General features: G+C 36.7%; 1 protein-coding gene across 1 annotated transcript in view; it reads right to left on the bottom strand.

Annotated features, from left to right (window-relative positions):
- Positions 1-10010: 10010 nt before the first annotated feature.
- Positions 10011-18736, bottom strand: part of OXR1 (oxidation resistance 1) — a 141228-nt gene continuing 132502 nt past the window's right edge. The window contains 2 exon segments of the mRNA XM_006830824.1: positions 10011-10146; positions 16277-16350. Coding sequence (XP_006830887.1) covers positions 10011-10146; positions 16277-16350 — 210 coding nt within the window.

The raw sequence follows: 18736 nt of genomic DNA, 5'->3' as shown, positions 1-18736 counted from the left end.
AGAGGGTATCCAAGGGGCAGTTGGTGGGTTTGAACCATTGACCTTGTGGTTAGCCATACAGTGCTTATTCTACAGTGCCAAACCAGGATTCCAAGGAAAGGGTTTGTTATTGTTGTTGTTAAGTGCCACCAAATTGGTTCAGAACCATATGTAGGTTTTCCAAGGAGCAGCTGGTGAACTTGAACTGCTTTGCAGTTAAAACCAACCTTGCAGATCAGTGCATTAAGCCGCAGTGCCACACCAAGCAAGGGAAGGAGATTAAACTTAAATTATTATTAGAATGTATTAAAGCCTTGGAAGGATTTTTTGGAAAAACTGATCTTTTTTTCAAAACCTTAACAAATGATGCTGCTTATATTTATGTACCAATATAAAATGAGAGAAATACAGAAAATTCCATAATGAATCGCAGTGCTCTATATAGAAAAATCTCATAGAATCACTGGCATGTTAGAAACAGATTTCAAATGCTTTTTCTTATACTGTAACAATGAAAATCCTATGAAATGTATGAAAGCTCATACATTAATATGTAAAAGCTCATACAGTAATATGAGACATTCCAAAGTGAAACAGTACTTGTTTAATAGAGTCGCAAAGAAAAAATCGACACTAATCTGATAGCTGTCAAGCTTTTTGTTGAATGAGCAGATTTAATGTGCTTTATATAATTTTAGGAGTCCTGGTGTGGCACTGTAGGATAAGTACTTGTTAATTGCAAGGTAGGAAGTTCAAACCTATCAGCCTGTCCTTGGAAACCCAATCCAGGGTAGCTGTGAGTTGGAACTGACTCCATGGCACTTAACAAAATTAGTAACATAAAATTTTAAAAATGGAAAAATGTGATTATAACTATTCTTGAATTCAGTGAATGTTACTAAAATGCTTTGAGATGATAGTACTTTGGTGTTAAATAAATTTCAAATTGTGACATCTCAAAATAATTGTTGTTGTTAAGTGCTGTTGAATTGGTTCTGCCTCATTTGTTGTAGTTGTTAGGTGCCATTGAGTTGGTACTGACCCATAGCAACCTTAGGCACAGCAGAACAAAACACTGCCCGATCCTGGGCCAACCTCACTATTGTTGCCATGCTCGATGCCACCTGGCCGATCCATCTCGTTGGGGGTCTTCCTTTTTTCTCTGACCCTCCACCTTACCAAACATAATATCCTTCTCCAGCCACTGATCCCTCCTGACAATATGTCCAAAGTATGAGAGATGAAATTTGGCCATCCTGGCCTCCAAGGAGCTCTGGCTTCACTTCTTACAACACAGATCTGTTGGCTCTTTAGTCAGCCCATGGCACTTTCAATATAGTGACCCTGTATAAGATTTCCAAGGAGCAGCTTTTGAACTGCCGACTTTGAGGTTCAAACCAACCTTGTAGTCTAGTGTTTTTATCCCACAACACCATACCAGAAATTCATAATTGTTAGGTGTTGGGTTTAAAATAAAATATAACTAAAAGTACTATAGAAACCATCTGTTTTCATGTATGATTCTCTTTCAAACAGGAATATACCTTCTTAAAGAGGAAAGCATGTACATTTTGGTTTTCACAACGTGCTTATAAAATTACAAATTAGCATCATATAAGGCGCCTTGTACACTTCTATCACAACAACGAAACTTATGTCAAAATCTAAAGGCAACTAGCACATACTGCTGATTGTAGGGTTCATTTCACAATACCACTTTCTTGTGTTTGAAATACAATAAAATTGTAGATAACTTAGGTTACTTCTAGTATTGGTAGAATATTTAAATCATGACTTCAAGAGTTCACTCATATTCAGATCTACAATTGTTTATACAGGTGCTGACATAGATTATTTAAAGTTCAATTTGTTTGAATTTGAAGATGTGATAAACAGTCCTCTTTCAGAGACCTTACTTCTAGTACCAATTACACTCCTTTGAGTAAGGTGTGGCTGTAAAGCCAGAAAGTTGGTTATCTTAGAAGAAAATACCTTCTATGTGAGAGGTACATACTGACAAGCACCTGGTTAGACAGGTATCATCATAAGAAATGGCTTGTTATCATCACAGCTCATGGCTTGTAGATTTTCCCCCTTATTGTGCATTATTCTTGTGTTAAATACTCCGTTTTATCGCCATGTTATTGTTTCCTGATTTGGTATTCCAATAACATCCTATACCCAATGAAATGATTACTATCCTAAACACAAATCTACTGTAAGATCAGAAGTAGACTGCGAACCACAAGGTCAGCAGTTAAGACCCACCAACTACTCCTCGGAAACCCTATACAGGGTCACTATGAATCGGAATCCACTTGACGGCACTTAACAACCTGGAATGGGTGGGACGACAGAAATGGGTTTACACCGTTTAAGGTGTGCTGAAAAAACAAAGGGAAAACAATGGAAACAGATAGTGGTGACTGATGACTATACAACATGGCAGCCATAACTAATGTCCGGAATGGAATATGTGAAAATGAAAAACTGGCAAATGTTTTCTTGCCTTTATTTTACTACAATAAAAAACAAACAAAAAGTTCATCAGAGGATACTCTATAGTTGAGAAATTTAGGACATTTTAACAAAAAATGAAAAGTGGAGGTCAGGCCACAAATGGGCTAATGAATACCTTACATTTTTTAATAGTCACTAGCATGATTCTGGTGTGGCGCTGTGGGCTAATGCGTCAGACTGCTAAGTCATTTGAACTGCAAGTTCAGTGGTTCAAGCTCACCAGCTGCTCCTTGGACACCCTGTACAGGCTCGCTTTGGGTTGGAATCGATTCAATGGCACATCACAACAACAACATATAATAGCAAACAAAATAAATAACTCCAAAGATTTTTATCATTGGTAATTTGAAATTCTCAATAATGCGGAGTGTACAGTTGGTTTCCAAATCTTCAGAAATTTCCTCTCCCAAACTTACAATATGATGTTTAAAGGTTTTTGCTCCGTTAAAATGTATTTTTCCCCTTCATTTAGACCTCCATCTGAATGGTGAATACCTTTCAGCCTTTAAAAACGTTTGTTTATAAATGTTTAATGACGCCCCGACCCCCAAGTTCACCTTTGACCACTGCTCACGTAAGGAGGGCATTTTGAGATGGATTCTCTCTCCACACTGAACTACAGAATGAGGCTGTACTTAACACTTCACAGCTTTTTCCTTTCACTTCCCAAACTCTAGTTTCTTCTTTTTCTAACTACTACCAGTAGGAAATGTGGTGGCTGTATAGGATAAGCACTGGACTGTGTACCACAAAGTCAGTAATTCTAGCCCACCAACTTCTCTGTGGGAAGAAAATGAGGATTTCTGCTCCTGAGATTTACAGCCTTGAAAACCCTACATGAGGTTGCTATGAGCTGCAGCTAACTCGATGGCACTTTATACCATAGGTATAAAGTTTAAATACAGGTGTTGTTTCTCATGTGACATAGGAATAATTCTGTGTAAACTAGGATTGTATGTCAACAGGAACTTATGCTTGAGAAAGGATGTACTACGGTGTGCAGGGAGTGTAAAGAGAAGAGGTCCGTTATTGCAGACGTGCTTTTTGCATCCCATGTAAGAACCTAACTGTCCTAAGAAGATAGTCTCCTGTTTAAAAACGTGATTTACCTTTCATATTGACATTTACAATCTATAAATGGTGGGAGATGGGTCAAGATTGTTTGTTTCCTACAAATGTAAAATTAATCCAGCTCATTTATGGAAAAGGCCATCCTTTCCACTGTGAAGCAGTGTCATCTTTTAAAGAAAGCAAGGTGACTGAGAATGTACGGCCAGTTTCTGAACTCTTTATACTCATTCTATTGTGTATCCTTGTACTAATATATATTTTCTTAGCTTTTTAAAGAATCTTGGTATTTGGTTGTTGTTGTTAAGTGCCATCGAGTCAATTCCAACTCATAGCTGCCCTATATAGGGTTTCCGAGGAGCAGCTGGTGAGCTTGAACCGCCGACCTTGCATTTTAATGGCTTCGCAGTCTGGCGCACTAACCCACAGTGCCACACCAAGGCCCAGTGCCACACCAGGACTATAACCTCCTTCTTCAGGGCTGCATTAGCTGTTCTTTGCCCTTAATGTTTCCATGTAAATTCTATAATCAGCTTAATTTATGTAAAAATAATCCTGAGAGATTCACTGAATAATTATATAGGCAGTCCGCTGACTTATGGCAAGGTTTTACGTAAGTCAAATCATTTTTTTTTTTTTTTTTAAGTTTTCATTATTATTGCCTTTCATTATCATTATCTTTATATTCCTGATTTTTGTCTTTGGGGATTTTTAACACTACATGTAAATTTAGATATATTCCATAAAAATATAAAATGTCATAAAAATGTACCCTGACAATGCACAAGAGTTGAATGAAGTTGGCATTTTATTAGTTTCATAAATAACTCCACTTATGGAAGGTTCTGGAACATCTGGATTATCCCTCAGAATGGGAATGGTGTTTCTGGTTAGAAATTTGGTGAGATTTATCTGAGTGCTTCTTTTAGTTCATATATTTCAAAGTACCATTTGCTTCCTAAATCTGCACTAGTCTTTTCACTGAAAATTACTAATGATAAACTGTACAAACAAAATCAGAGAATTGTTTAAGTGTTGTTTGCCATAACTTGAATACATTGCAAATTGGGAACTATTGTATAGATTGAGAGAATTAGCATCCTTCAACATTGTCTTCTAATTCAGAAATATGGTTTATCCTTCCTAATTGGATCTTCACTATCTCACAACTTTAATTGCTTTAGAAGTCAGGTACATCTTTTGTTATCTACCTGATATTATCAATGACATTAGGAATTGATGTTAAGTGCTGTCAAGTCAGTTTCAACTCATAGAAATCCCGCATAGGGTTTTCAAGGAGCAACTGGTAAGCTTCAACTGAACTTTTGGTTGAAACCTACCTTGTGGTCCAGTGCATTATCCTACAGTGCCATAGCAGGACATCAGGAATAGTATCTTTTAAATTCCACTGCTTCTTTTCTGTACTTAAAAGTGTAGGCTTTTTGTTTGTTTCTTGTATTTTGAGTTTGTATTCGTAACATTGCTTAAGCAACTAATTAAAACATTTTTATCATATTTAAGATTTTCTATGTCCAAAATCTTATCATCTATAAATGGCATTCAAAATTATTCCTTTCCATCCTTTTGCCAGTTTTCGTGCTTTTTGCCCTGGTTATAACTTCCAGAACAATGCTAAATAGAAGTTGTTGTTGTTGTTAGGTTGTTGTTGTAGACATGCTATGCCAATTGACCATGGTGTTCCCCAAGACTATGATTCTGAGCACTGCAAATCATTCCCTCAAGGTGTTTCGTAATGTTGAAGAAGTTTTCATAATTTTGCCCTCTGTAGTCCTGGTGTGGTGCAATAGGATAATGCACTGGACTGCAAGGTGGGTTTGAATTGCAAGGTTGGCAGGTTAAACTCACCAGTCACTCCTCAGAAATCCTATACAGGGTTGCTATGAGTCAGAACTGTCTTGAGGACAATTACCAACCATGCTTTAACAGGGAGTCCTGGTGTACTGTAGGATAAGCACTGACTACTAACCACAAGGTAGGAAGTTTAAAACCACAAGCCACTCCTCAGAAACCCTATTCAAGGTCACTAAGAGTCAGAATTGACTGGAAGGCACTTAATAACAATGCTCAATCATATTCATGGATATGTTAGCAACAAAGGTAAATATCCACATACAGATATCCTATGAAACTGTTACCTATATATGGGTACACTCTCACTCTCCCTCCCATACCTACACTTAAATCACTGTTATTGCAGGGTTTTGCTTCATCTTTTGCACACCTCCCTGTTTTCCTCTTCCTTCATCCTTTTTTTTTGCCAACTTCTCCCTTGTATATTGCCTTCCCCATCACCCAAATTAACATGTGTCTACCTCCTAACCATTGTGGGTTAATGCGTTGGATTGCAAAGTCAATTTGAACTGTAAGTGGTTCAAGCTTATCAGCTGCTCCTTGGAATCCTATACAGGGTCGCTATGGGTTGGAACCAACTCGACAGCACTTAACAAGAACAACAACCCTCTAACCAGTGAATTATCACCTCCCATTTCTTCCCAACCCTAGTAACCATCAAAGAAAATTTCATTCAGTGTAAAAACTTTTTCTTGACATTTTACAATAGTGGTCTCACACAATATTTGTTCTTTTGTGATTGACGAATTCCTCCAAGTTCATCCATGTTATGAGTTTTTTCCAAGATTCATTGTTATCCAATGTTTCAGAGCATTTCATTGTGTGTATGCACCAAAATTTGTTCTTCCATTCTTCGACTGATGGGCATTAAGGTTTTCTCCATGTTTTTGCTATTGTGAATGGTACTGAAATGAACATGGGTGTGTGTGTTATCTATTCATGTCACAGCTCTGTACTTTGGGATATATACCACGTAGAAGGATTACGGAGTCATATTATACTCCTATTCCCAACTTTTTTTAGGACTGCCAATACTGTTTTCCACAGTGGTTGAACCATTTTACAGTCCCACCAGAAGTGAAGGAGGTTCTAATCTCTCCATACCCTTACCAGCATTTGTTTTCTGTTTCTTTGAACTTTGTTATTCATGCTGGGGTGAGATGGTATATCATTTTTATGATTTGCATGTCTCTTAAGAGTTACATATTTAAACCCTGGGAATGATAGGCTTGGTGTGGCACTGTAGGATAAGTACTGCTAACAAGGTTGGCAGTTCAACCCCACCAGCTGCTCCTTGGAAACGGTATACAAGATCGGTCATTATGAGGTGGAACCTACTCTATTTCACTTAACAATGAAGACATAAACATCAGATCAGTCTCCATGATTCTGAGACCAGAAAAATTAGATGGTGCCCAGCTACCACTACTAACTGCTCTGAAAGGGATCACAGTGGAAGGTTCCAGATAGAGTGTTGGAAAATGTGGAATAGAACTCAAAATTATTTAAAAACAGACTTGGCTTACTTTGTCAGAAAGGAATTAGAAGAACCCAAGACCATGGCCCTCAATTACCCATCAGATCTGGAAAGGAACTCACCCTTGTGGCCCAATTTTCAGCCAAACAGTAGATATGTGTATATGGTACACCATCAATAGTAAGGTATGCTCACCATGGAATGGTCAGACATTCAAAATGAGAAGAGCAACATTTACCTAAGAACAAAGTTAAGAAGATATGGGAAGGAGGGTGAAATGTAAATAGGAGCCACAGTAAGGAAGTGGGATAATTATTTTACATGGAGGGGATTGTAATCACTGAGATGAAACAAAGTGTATTTCTGAATGTAAAACTGATGATCTTATCTGTAAACCTTCACTCAATTTACAATAAAAGGTTGTTTTTTTTCTTTTTTAAATCCTCTTTTCACTTCAATCTATGACTTCTATGGGCATCTCATCTATATGGCTTCAATATCTACCTATATATTGTTGATTTTTAAATCTTTTTATCTATCTGTACAGATGCTGTCTCCTCAATCCTAATTTACAGTTTCTCAAATCATACCATAATAATGTCCTTAACGTCATTTCCTCATCCTCTTCTTGTTTCTTTAAGGGTGTATTATCTTGAGGAATAATATACCCAATTCTAAATAAAAATCTGACAGCTATCCTTAACTTATTCTCTCTGCCACCTAAACAATAACACCAAGTACTATTAATTTAATTCCTAAATTTCCTCTGCTACTATTCTTCTACAGGCCACATTATTGCTTTCTCTTTACTATACGGCAGGCTTGTTTATTAGTCACCACCTAGTCTCTAGTCTTTCTTCTACTACTGTTTTCCAGAGATTTTTCTAAAATACAAATTTAATTATGTCATTCATTGATCAAATGGTCCTAATGCCTCCTATAGGATAAAGAAAAAATGTCTAAATTTCTTGGTATTGCACACAAGACTCTTAATAACACTGGGCTTAACTTACTATGCACTCTCCACCAAGAAAGCGATATACTTTAAATATCAACTGAGTTGTATTTTCCCACATGCCAAGGACCATCACACATGCTTATTTTAAAAATTTTAGTACTTCTACATGGGATGCACCCTTTCATAACCATCATCACATTAATACAGGCAACTAAAAGCACTTAAATACATAGAAGAACGTCACAGGTCTAAACAAAAATTTCTTAGGTAATGGAAATAATTTGATATTCAATAAATCCAAACTCAAAATTTTTAGGTATGTATTTAATTTTATTTGGTATATACCACTATGACCTTATTGTAATTGAAATCAATTACAGGTTTGTTTGTTTGTTTGTTTTGGGTGGTTAATTCACTCCACAAAGACAATAATACTGCTGTGAAAGCCCAAAAGGGAAAACAAAACAACAAAAAAAACCTGATATATTTATTTACAATTGCTTATATTGTAAACATTTAATCTATGTACTAACTTATAATGAGTGTTTACATATGGATAAGGAAATGATGCCCTGGATTTCTATTCATATTCAGTAACAGCATATAATAGAACTTTTTCCTCCATTAAGCATTATGCTTCCTTAGATAATTATTTAAACTTTCAAAAGAACTAAATATACTCAAGTGCTATACAACTAAAACTACTTAAGTCAACATACTTTGCTTGTAATTTCATTTTTAGAATAATTCAAAGTGCTATAAGCAACCTGGCAATCAGTATCATCTATAAGAACAAAACTACCTTTAGACATTAATTTACAAGGTAATATACAATGTTTATCTGGAATAGCTGAAATTTCAGCACAAAGTCACTGTCACATGTATAACAGCCGGGTTTCTGTGGATTTATTTTTTTTGCATAACATGAAGCTTGAAATCAACTGATGAATTATTGCCACATGGCTTATTATTGTTTTCCTGCAAAAGAGGATAAGAACTACTAGTATAGTCTACCTTTTTTTTTTTTTTTTTTTTTAATTTTGAGGTCATTTGACATTTAAGTTTGCATATTCCACAAGTCTACTGAATTACAATAGTGTCAACTATAATCACTGTCTTTTAATAAGAGCAAATGCTAATGGTAATTAATAACATAAACCACTCAATTTAAAAAATCACAAGTAATTTTTTCCTTTTGAACAGGAATAAACTATATTTTGGAAGTTGGTGTACAACAATGCTAAAACAAGAGAACTATAAAATAGTATATCTGACACAATATTGAAGAAATACGCATCTGCTTCATAGTTTTTATACTTAGAATGCCTTCTAAGCTACAAATACGTAAATACTATATTTTCTTGCTTAATATTAAATCCAATAGAATCATCAAGTTCTCATTCTCCAGTGTCATTTTATAAATCTTTATCAAATAATTCAATGATGAAAGTATATGCCCAAACCTGCAGGCCATGTGCACTATGGTCTATTACAACCAGAGTTTTCCTTGAATTTCATTTTCAGTAAAATGAAATTGAGAATACCTTCAAAATTACTAGAGAGAATGTTGAAGGGTGACTTAAAACTAGAAATGTCCTTTACTCACTGGTCTACAGAGTATGCATTATTTTGGCAAGTGGTTCTCATTCACAAGAATAACTAAATGAGCATTTCCAAAAGTCATTTGTGCCCAACCTCATATTACTGCAGTATCATCTATCAATTTTCATTCCCTCAAGGCCCCAATTAGAATGCTCTAATAAAGAATCAATAATAATAATAATAATAATAAACCAAAATAGGTTCAACAAAAGTGCACCATCTTGTTAAGAGATTGAGATAATATGGATTGAGATGAGGTGGTCATTATGATCCAAATGATGCCAACATCCTGACAAAACCCAGGCAGTTATGTTGCATGGACCTAGGCCAAGGTCTATCTAAACCTAAAGAACTTTGGGACAGAAACATGATTGAAAAAATAAACTCCAAAATTATAGCTGTAATAAATGATGATATGGACTAATTTTAAAACACTAGCGACATATTACATTGTATTGCTACTTGAACTTTCAAAACAATGCTTGTTCATGTCAGGTTTGGGGCATTATCCTGCTAAGATGGAGAGCATAATATTTATTCAAAAGCCCAGATTTCAATGTCTTGGATAAAGAAATCTTCCTTCTTAGAAAGTGTATGATTCCCAAACGTTTTACAAGAATGGCTTCGCCCATGGTAGAGATCCCCATCAAGCCAAAGAGCAAATTCTCCCCTGCAATACAATACAAAAAAAAAAAAAAAGTTATATACTAAAAATCTTTTAATGCTATGCCTTAAATTGTAAAATAATAATTGGGTTGCAAAAGAGTTCAGTTTGAGGATGTTTTAAATGGATAAAGATGTAATGCTAAAATTCTTTAACAGAAAGACCAAGAAAAAAAGCAACAGGTATTATAGGAATTGAAAAGATAATAAAGCACAGAGGCTCTGTAGAACTGGACTGCAAACCACTAGGTCAGTGGTTCAAGCCCACCAGCCTCTCTGTGGAAGAAAGGTGAGGCTTTCTGCTCCCACAAAGATGCACAGCCTCAGAAACCATATGCAGGGTCACTAGGAGTCATAACAATAATTTATCTAACTGGAATCCCAGGGGGAAAATTTTTGTTTCTATCATATGGAGAATTTCTACCTACCTAAAAGGAGCTCTGGTAGCTTAGTGGTTACTAATCAGGCTGCGAACCTTAAGGTCAGCAGTTCGAAACCACCAGCTATTCCCTGGGAGAAAGATGAGGCTTTCTGCTCCTATAAAGATTTACACCCTCTGAAACCCTGTACAGGGTCGCTAAGAGTCGGAACCGACTCCGCGGTACATAACAACAACAACAACAGATGATGGAAGAGGCAAAGACCACTCGTTACCAAAGTGTTCAGATGAGTAGTTCTTAGAAATTCTCTTTCCACATTTACTAAAAGATCAAACCAGCAAATCTGAGCCAGAGTCTAGTAGAGTATTTTCAAAAGTATAGGTGGCTATGTTTGGGGTTAGGGGGAAGGTCTGGGATCAAGAAGACTTGCTTATGGATTTAGTTGGCCACTATGTAAAATTGGTTTAAGAGATTTAATTCTTTTGTGGTATACTTTCTGTTATTTAAAAAGAAAGATAAGGCAATCTCTCAACACCTACATAGCTCTAAAATTTGAATGTTTTAAACTTCTGACCTTCAACATAGTCAAAAGAATTCATATGGCATCTTACTATCTCTGAGAAAACTGGCCTATGTATAGTTTAAGCTTTTGCTTTTTTCAAAAATTCTACCTTGGAATGTATAGTGTAGTGAATTATCTAATGTCTCACAGCCACAGTCTGTAACTCCCATCAAACAATGTTTCAGTTCTGCTGAATCTGGATAAAGGAAAGTGGGAAAAGATATCGATAGAATGATGATTCAGCTGTGGAGGCTAGCAGTGTTAACAGTAATTATAAAAAAAATTTTTTTATTACAAATATGTTTTTTAAACATAAAAGATGATAATACATGTGCACTTCACCAGATGGAATACACAGAAATCAAATTGATTAATTTGTGGAAAGAAATAGTTTAAAAGCTCCTTATCATCAACCAGTGGAAGGCCAGGGGCAGACGGTGGAACAGACCATCAATCGCTAATGTATAAGTTTAGGCTGAAGCTGAAGAAAATTTAAACAAGTGTGTGAGAGCCAAAATAGGATCTTGAACATATCCCACCTGAATTTAGAGATCACCTCAAGAAAACACTTGATGCCATTAGATAGCATGATCGAAAACCATAAGCATTGTGAGATGACATTAAGACCATCATACAGGAAGAAAGCAAAAGGTCACTGAGAAGACATAAAGAAAGAAAAGATCAAAATGGATGTCAAATGAGACTCTGAAACTTGCTCTACAGAATAGCAAATGGAATAAGTAAGGAGGCAAAAGAACTGAACAGAAAATTTCAAACAGCAGCTCGCGAAGACAAAGTCCAATCTAATAATGAAATGTGCAAAGATCTGGAGTTAGAAAACCAAAAGGGATGAAAGAACATGCTCAGCATTTATCAAACTGAAAGAACTGAGTAAAAAATTCAAGCTTATTTGGTCAAAATATTGAGTAATGCAAAAAACATTAAATGACGATGGAAGGAATACGCAGTCAGTTTACCAAAAAGAAATGGTCAATAGACAACCAATTCAAGAGGTACCATATGATCAAGAGCCAATGACACTGAGGTCCAATGTGCACTTAGGTATTGGGAAAGAACAAGTGGCACTCACTCGTCTTTGCCACTAAACTTGGAAGACAGCTAGCTACCTGGCCAACTGATCCGTATTTGTGCCCATTCCAAAGAGAGTTAATCCAAGAGAATGCAGAAATCATTGGACAATATCATTAATATTACATGCAAATAATTTGCTGAAGATAATTCAAAAACAGCTGCAAAAATACATTGGCAGGGAACTGCCAGAAATTCAATCTGGATTCAGAGGAAGATGTAGAATGAGGGATATCACTGCTTATGTCAGATGGGTCTTGGTTGAAAGCATAGACTACCAGAAAGATATTAACCTGTGCTTTATGGATTATGCACATACTTTCAACTGTGTGGATCGACAAGCTATGGACAGCACAACAGAGAGTTGAATATTCCAGAGCAATTAAATTGTGTTCATGAAGAACCTATACACAGACCAAGAGGCAATAGTTAAAAGTGAACATGGGGACACCGAATGGTTTAAAATTTCGAAAAGTATGCATCAGGGTTGTAATCTTTCACCATCCTTGTTCAACCTGCATGCTGTGCAAATACTTTGATAAACTGGATTATATAAAGAAGAATGTGACTTCAGGATGGGAGGAAGACTCATTAACAACCTGCAATATACATATAATACAACCTTGGTTGCTGAAAGTTTAAGACCACAGTCCTTCATATGGGTTGCACCACAATATAAAGAAAGCAAAAATCCTCACCAATGGACCAATAAAAACGTCATGATAAATGGAGAAAACACTGAAATTGTCAGACTTTATTTTGCTTAGATCCACCATCAACACTCAAGCAGCAGTTGAGAAATAAAACAATATATTGCATTAGGCAAATCTGCTGTACAACACCTCTGGTATAAAGTGTTCAAGTGCAAAGTTGTCAGTTTAAGGACTAAAGTGCACAGGACCCAAGTCATGATATTTTAATTGCCTCATATGCTTGTGAAAGTTGGAAAATGAATAAGGAACACCTTATATGAATTAACACATTTGAATAATGGTATTGGACTGCCAGGAGAACAAGCAAATCTTTGTTGGAAGAAATATAACCAGAATGCTCCTTAAAAGCCAGGATGCTCAGACTTAATCTTTCATACTTAGGGCTTATTATCAGGAGCAACCAGTCCCTGGAGAATGACATCATGCTTGGTAAAGTGAAGTGTCACTAAAAAAGAGGAAGTGCCCCCCCCCACCGCCAATGACATGGACTTGCACAGTGGCAGCAGCAATGGGCTCAAACGTAGTAACGATTGTGTGGATGGCACAGGACTGGACCAAGTTTCACTGTGTTGTGTATATGGTAGCTATGCATTGGATCTGACTCGACAACACCTAACAACAACAGTATTAGATAGGAGAATAGGAAAGGGCTGAATTTCCTTATAAAGTCCCTCTGTTGCCAACTATGAAAAGGGTTTTAAAAAAAAGATTATTTGTATTTAGTTGTAATGCTAGATGACTTTAAGAATTACCTTAAAACTGACCCCAAGATTCTTAATAATAATAGCGTGCATTCTTCTATCAGCTTTATTATAAAGTACGAATGGCAAACTAACCTTCTGAACCTGACTGGAAGCTTTCAGAGTTCATGAATACTTAACAAATATAGTTTGCATATTCATTTTCAGGGACAGCGTGCATGACTTTGCTAGTGTTTACATACATAAGGTCTGTGATCACCAAGATTTTAAAAAAATATATACAAGAATTAAAGATCTGGCCCAGATGAAACACACAGAAAGTACATTTCTATGTGAGCACTGCTTTCAAGGATGTCTTGTATGGCTTCCTGAGAACAAACATAAAGGCTAAGGGACTGAAACTGAAGGGAATAAAAGGAATATTCCAAAACTTTAATTAATGTCTTATAACTCAGAGGGTGTCCAATGGCGTCAAAAGAAGAACCACAGTAAAAGTCCTTCCATGGTTCCAAAAGAGAAAAGATGCTGAATAGAAGAAAATGAGTTATGGTGGCTACCATTTGTTGAGTATCAATTATGCAGAAGTTACTATACTAGGATTTGCACATAGTTCATGTTTCAATGGATTTCTGAAGACTGTCAGCAGATTCAATGTCTAATTCATAAGCTGAATAAAGTTTAAAAAGACTAGGGCACTTGTTAAGAGTTTCCACATGTAGTGTATGTTGAAGGTAGAATGTGAACCTAGGCTGGCATTCAAAGTCTAGCACATACTGATTTATTATCTCTTTGAGGCTACTGTTCAGAATTCTAGAATATAAAGTCCACCTTTCTAAGCTAGTAATCTTTTCTTCAAATATTGGACATTTAATATGGTGGGGGGAGGCTTCAAAAAGTTCGTGAAAAAACAGAATTAGAAGATGATGGAACTTGCCCATGAACTTTTTCAATGCCTCTTGTATGTCGCCAATTGTCAGTTTAGCTTGGTGAGATCACACTTTACAAGCTAAATTCACTTCCATCAAATATCCAATGACATGTTTCATATTATTTTCAAAGACTTAGGCACCTTTGTTGTTTTTAAGTGCCATCAAGTTGATTCTAACTCATAAAGACTCTGTATAGGGCATCTGAGGAGGTGTTAGTTGGTTTTAACCACTGACTTTATATGGTTAGCAGTCCAGTGCTTATCTTACAGTGCCACAGCAGGGCTCCATTGTTGTTAAGTGCCACTGAGTTGGTTCTGACCCACAGCAACCCTGTATAGGTTTTCCAAGGAGTGGCTGGTGAGCTTGAACTGCTGACCCTGAGGTTGACACTGACCTCACAGTTCAGCGTATTAACCCATAGCACCACACCAGGACTCCATTAGCAGCTGAAAATTATAAGCCCCTTGATTGTGAGGCCTACCAGGAAAGCTAACAGGATCACATGTAAGGCTACTATTGACACCTATTTCTCTCCCTCCACCCATCCCTCGTACAAAAAGATGTAACTGGATCGTATAAACAACATATCAAGAGTCCAAACTAAAATAACCTGTGTTTAAATTACCAGCTAATTCCTTCACAGTAGGTTAAAATAACAATACCTAGTTGGTGTGGCAGTTCAAGCTCACCAGTGGCTCCTTAAACACCCTTTACAGGGTTGCTATGAGTCCAAACTGACTCAATGATGCTTAACAACAAAACTTTTGAGACACTGAAATAATATGGCCCAGAGATCAGACAGCTTTTTTAAAGAACTGATTAGAATCACTCAGAATTATGAATATTCTTGAAGGCTAACAAAAACCTGAATTATCATTATATCACCTCAACTGTGGGTTACAAATAATGTAACTAAGACTGCCATAACTCTGGGACCTAATAAGCATACTCCATGTATGATCTTAAAGGAGAAATTCCGATGCTTGCTAAGTGCTGTTTGAGAAGTACAGAACACGATGTAGCAGAAAAAGCTACTTCCAAACACTATAAAATCATAATAAGACTAAATATCTGATTAAGGACAAGTTTCTTGCAGTGATTGCAATATCAAATGAATCAAATCAAAGTACTGACTGATTCATAGTATTAAAATCAAAACAAAAAAATCCTGAAAACTTAGGAGTCACTACAATTTTTTGTAGGCAAACAAATTCCTATTGTCTTTAAAAATATTAGTCCAAATAGTCTTCAAGAAAAAAAAGATGAAAGTACCTGGGCCTTTTCTGTATAAATAACATACCAATACCTATATTTAAAAATCTGAGCCTTGGTGTTTCTCCCTTTCAAATACCAAGGTGTCACTATATGCCAGAGAAAAAGATGGTCTTTAGTCAAAAGGGAATCAATTAAATAGCATTCTAACATGAATATTCTACCAATAGTTTCAAATACTACACTTAAGGTGCTGTGGGTTAATTCGCCAGACTACAAAGACATTTGAACTGCAAGGTCATTGGTTAAAGCTGATCCTCAGAAACCCTATACAGGGTCACTATGGGTTGGAACCAACTCGACGGCACTTAATAACAACAACAACACTAACGATAGCAACTTCTTGCAAATATATTGTATTGTACTTTGTCTCATTACGAACAAATTAGGACTGTGATGATAAAACTTTCCAAAATTAATTGATTTTATAAATAATCCAAGTGCAGTACATTTCTTTAAAAATCTCACAGTAAAATATTCATGAGACTTACCCTCCACCACCAAAAGCAAGTGAATCCATGTCTCCTTTGATAAAAAACATATTATCACCTGTCCACTTAAAGACCTACACAAATGAAAAAAAATGAGAAATTATTTTTAGTAAAGAAAATCATCCATCCATCTATCTATGGTTACTATACATAGTTTGGAAAACTATGATACTATGATACTACTGATAGCAGCAACAAAGTTTGAGACACAAAGGTCCAGTATGGTTACAGTGTTTATACAATCGCATTTGAAAGCACATAATTGAATATAACATATCATTGATTATAATTCACATATTGTGGAATTAGAATCATAAGTACTTCTCATTTTTCAATCTATAGGTGCCAAGAGTTGGTGGTTAATGGGAAAAGTTGAAGACAGCAGAGACAGGTTTAAGAATATTATACAGATACCATTAACTTTTCTTTTTAACATGAAACATGTAAATGGACTTTTGATATTTTCTTATATGTCCATGGTATAAATTTCTTTTTAATTTTTTCTTGGTTCTTTTCACTTGTTTTACTGTATATATATATTTTTTTCTTTTTCTATTTTGTAATGTTTTATTGTGAATTATGTGGTAGTTTACATGGAGAACATTAGCTTTACATTCATCCTTTCGTTGATCATTGCTATGGTTACAATCCCCTCCATGCATCATCAACCAACCAAAAGGTATAACCTACAAGCCTGCTCCCCCTGGGTCATCAGCACACAGTCCCTCGCCCCTCTCCGGGTCTAAAGTCCCTAGCCATTCCATCTCTCCATGTCATCTTCTCTGCCTCAAACTCTGGTGTCGCTGCTTCTCGGTAGGGTCCCGCTCTCTGCTCTTCTCCCTTGATGGTCCCAGGGACCTCCGGTCCTAGACTGCAGTCAATCACTCCCCTCCTTTTGCTACAAAACATTTACCATTACATTTTCAACCCTCACAATCAGTCCTGATAACAATTATTCACTATTGTATCACAGGAGACCTATCCACATCTCATTTCATCAGCCCACCCAGAGAGATTGCATACTACTCAGTGGAGATTCTAACTTCCTCCGCACCCTCTGGACTGCCTTATTGTTTTGTACTTTTCCAGCTGGTCTTTCTTTCAAGAAGTATCTTCTGTTCTTCTAGCTGCTCCATGCTGGTCTGCTTGTCCTTTCAAGTGGAAATTTCTCACCTCAGAAGATTCTGGGTAAGGTTCAGAATTCCACCTACGGTCTTATGTAATGCAGAGGCTCCAGGAAGCCTCCTTCAGTGGGCATGTTGTAGCCCCATTTTAGGTATTCCAATCAGTTATAGGCAAAAGATGAACTTATAAGCTTTCTATGGTGATATTTCTGGCTATTCCTTGCTCTCTCCCTCAAATGTCTATTTTATAATGGTAAGCCAGGGAATCCAAGATTCAAAAGACACCAAGCATCTTAACATTATTGCCCCCCTTTTGCTCATTCCAACCATGTCTCAATCCATGTATCCTAGAGCCCTGTTGTTCAGACTGTGCATACATCATATTTACTGCTGTCCCACTTAGCCCAAGCAAAACTGCCTAATTGTTTTCCGTCTGCTTTGTTCTTCCATTCCCGTCCCCCTTCTTATGTATTGCCCCCCCTTCCTAGCACCCAAACTATCCTGTGTCTAATCCTTGCCCTGTGCTCCACCTTTCCCTCTCTCCCCTCGCCCAATCTCCCACATCCCGGGAACCAGCAAAGAATCCCCCCGCCCCTTTAGTATGGGTTTTTTTCTTAGTCTTTTACAATAATGGTCCTAATACAGTACTTTTCCTGCTGTGACTGACTAATTTTACTCAACATAATGTCCTCAAGGTTCATCCATGTTATGTGGTGGCTTGCAGCTTCCTTGTTATTCTTCAATGTAGCATAACATTCCATTGCGTGTATGTACCAGTTTGTTTATCCATTCTTCAGTTGAGGGGCACTTAGGCTGTCTCCATCTTTTTGCTATTGTAAATAGTGCTTCTATGAACATTGGTGTGCATATATCTACTCGTGTTATGGCTCATATTTCTTGTGAGTAAATACCAAGTAGAGGAATTGCTGGATCAAGTGTCATATTCCTTTCCAAAGAGGTTGGACCATTATGCAATCCCACCAGCAATGCAGGAGAGTCCCAGGCTCTTCTCATCCCCGCCAATATTTATTGTCCTTTATTTATTTATTTTTTTTATCTTTGCTGTTATTGCTGGTGTGAGATGATATCTCATTATTGTTTTGATTTGCATCTCTCTAATGGCTAATGACTGTTAACATTTTTTCATATGTTTGTTGGCTGCCTGGATCTCCTCCTCGGTGAAGTGTCTGTTCATGTCCTGTGCCCATTTTAAAATTGAGTTGTCTTTTTCTTGTAGAGGTGTTGTTGTTGTTGTTGTTAAGTGACGTAGAGTTAATTGTGACTCATAGCGACCCTGTATAGAGTTTCCAAGGATCAGCTGATAAGCTTGAACCAC

Source organism: Chrysochloris asiatica, unplaced genomic scaffold (assembly GCF_000296735.1).
Source record: "Chrysochloris asiatica unplaced genomic scaffold, ChrAsi1.0 scaffold00001, whole genome shotgun sequence".
Classification (NCBI taxonomy): Eukaryota; Metazoa; Chordata; class Mammalia; order Afrosoricida; family Chrysochloridae; genus Chrysochloris; species Chrysochloris asiatica.
Note: the sequence above shows the minus strand (reverse complement) of the source record. Positions and strands in the feature narration are given on the sequence as shown.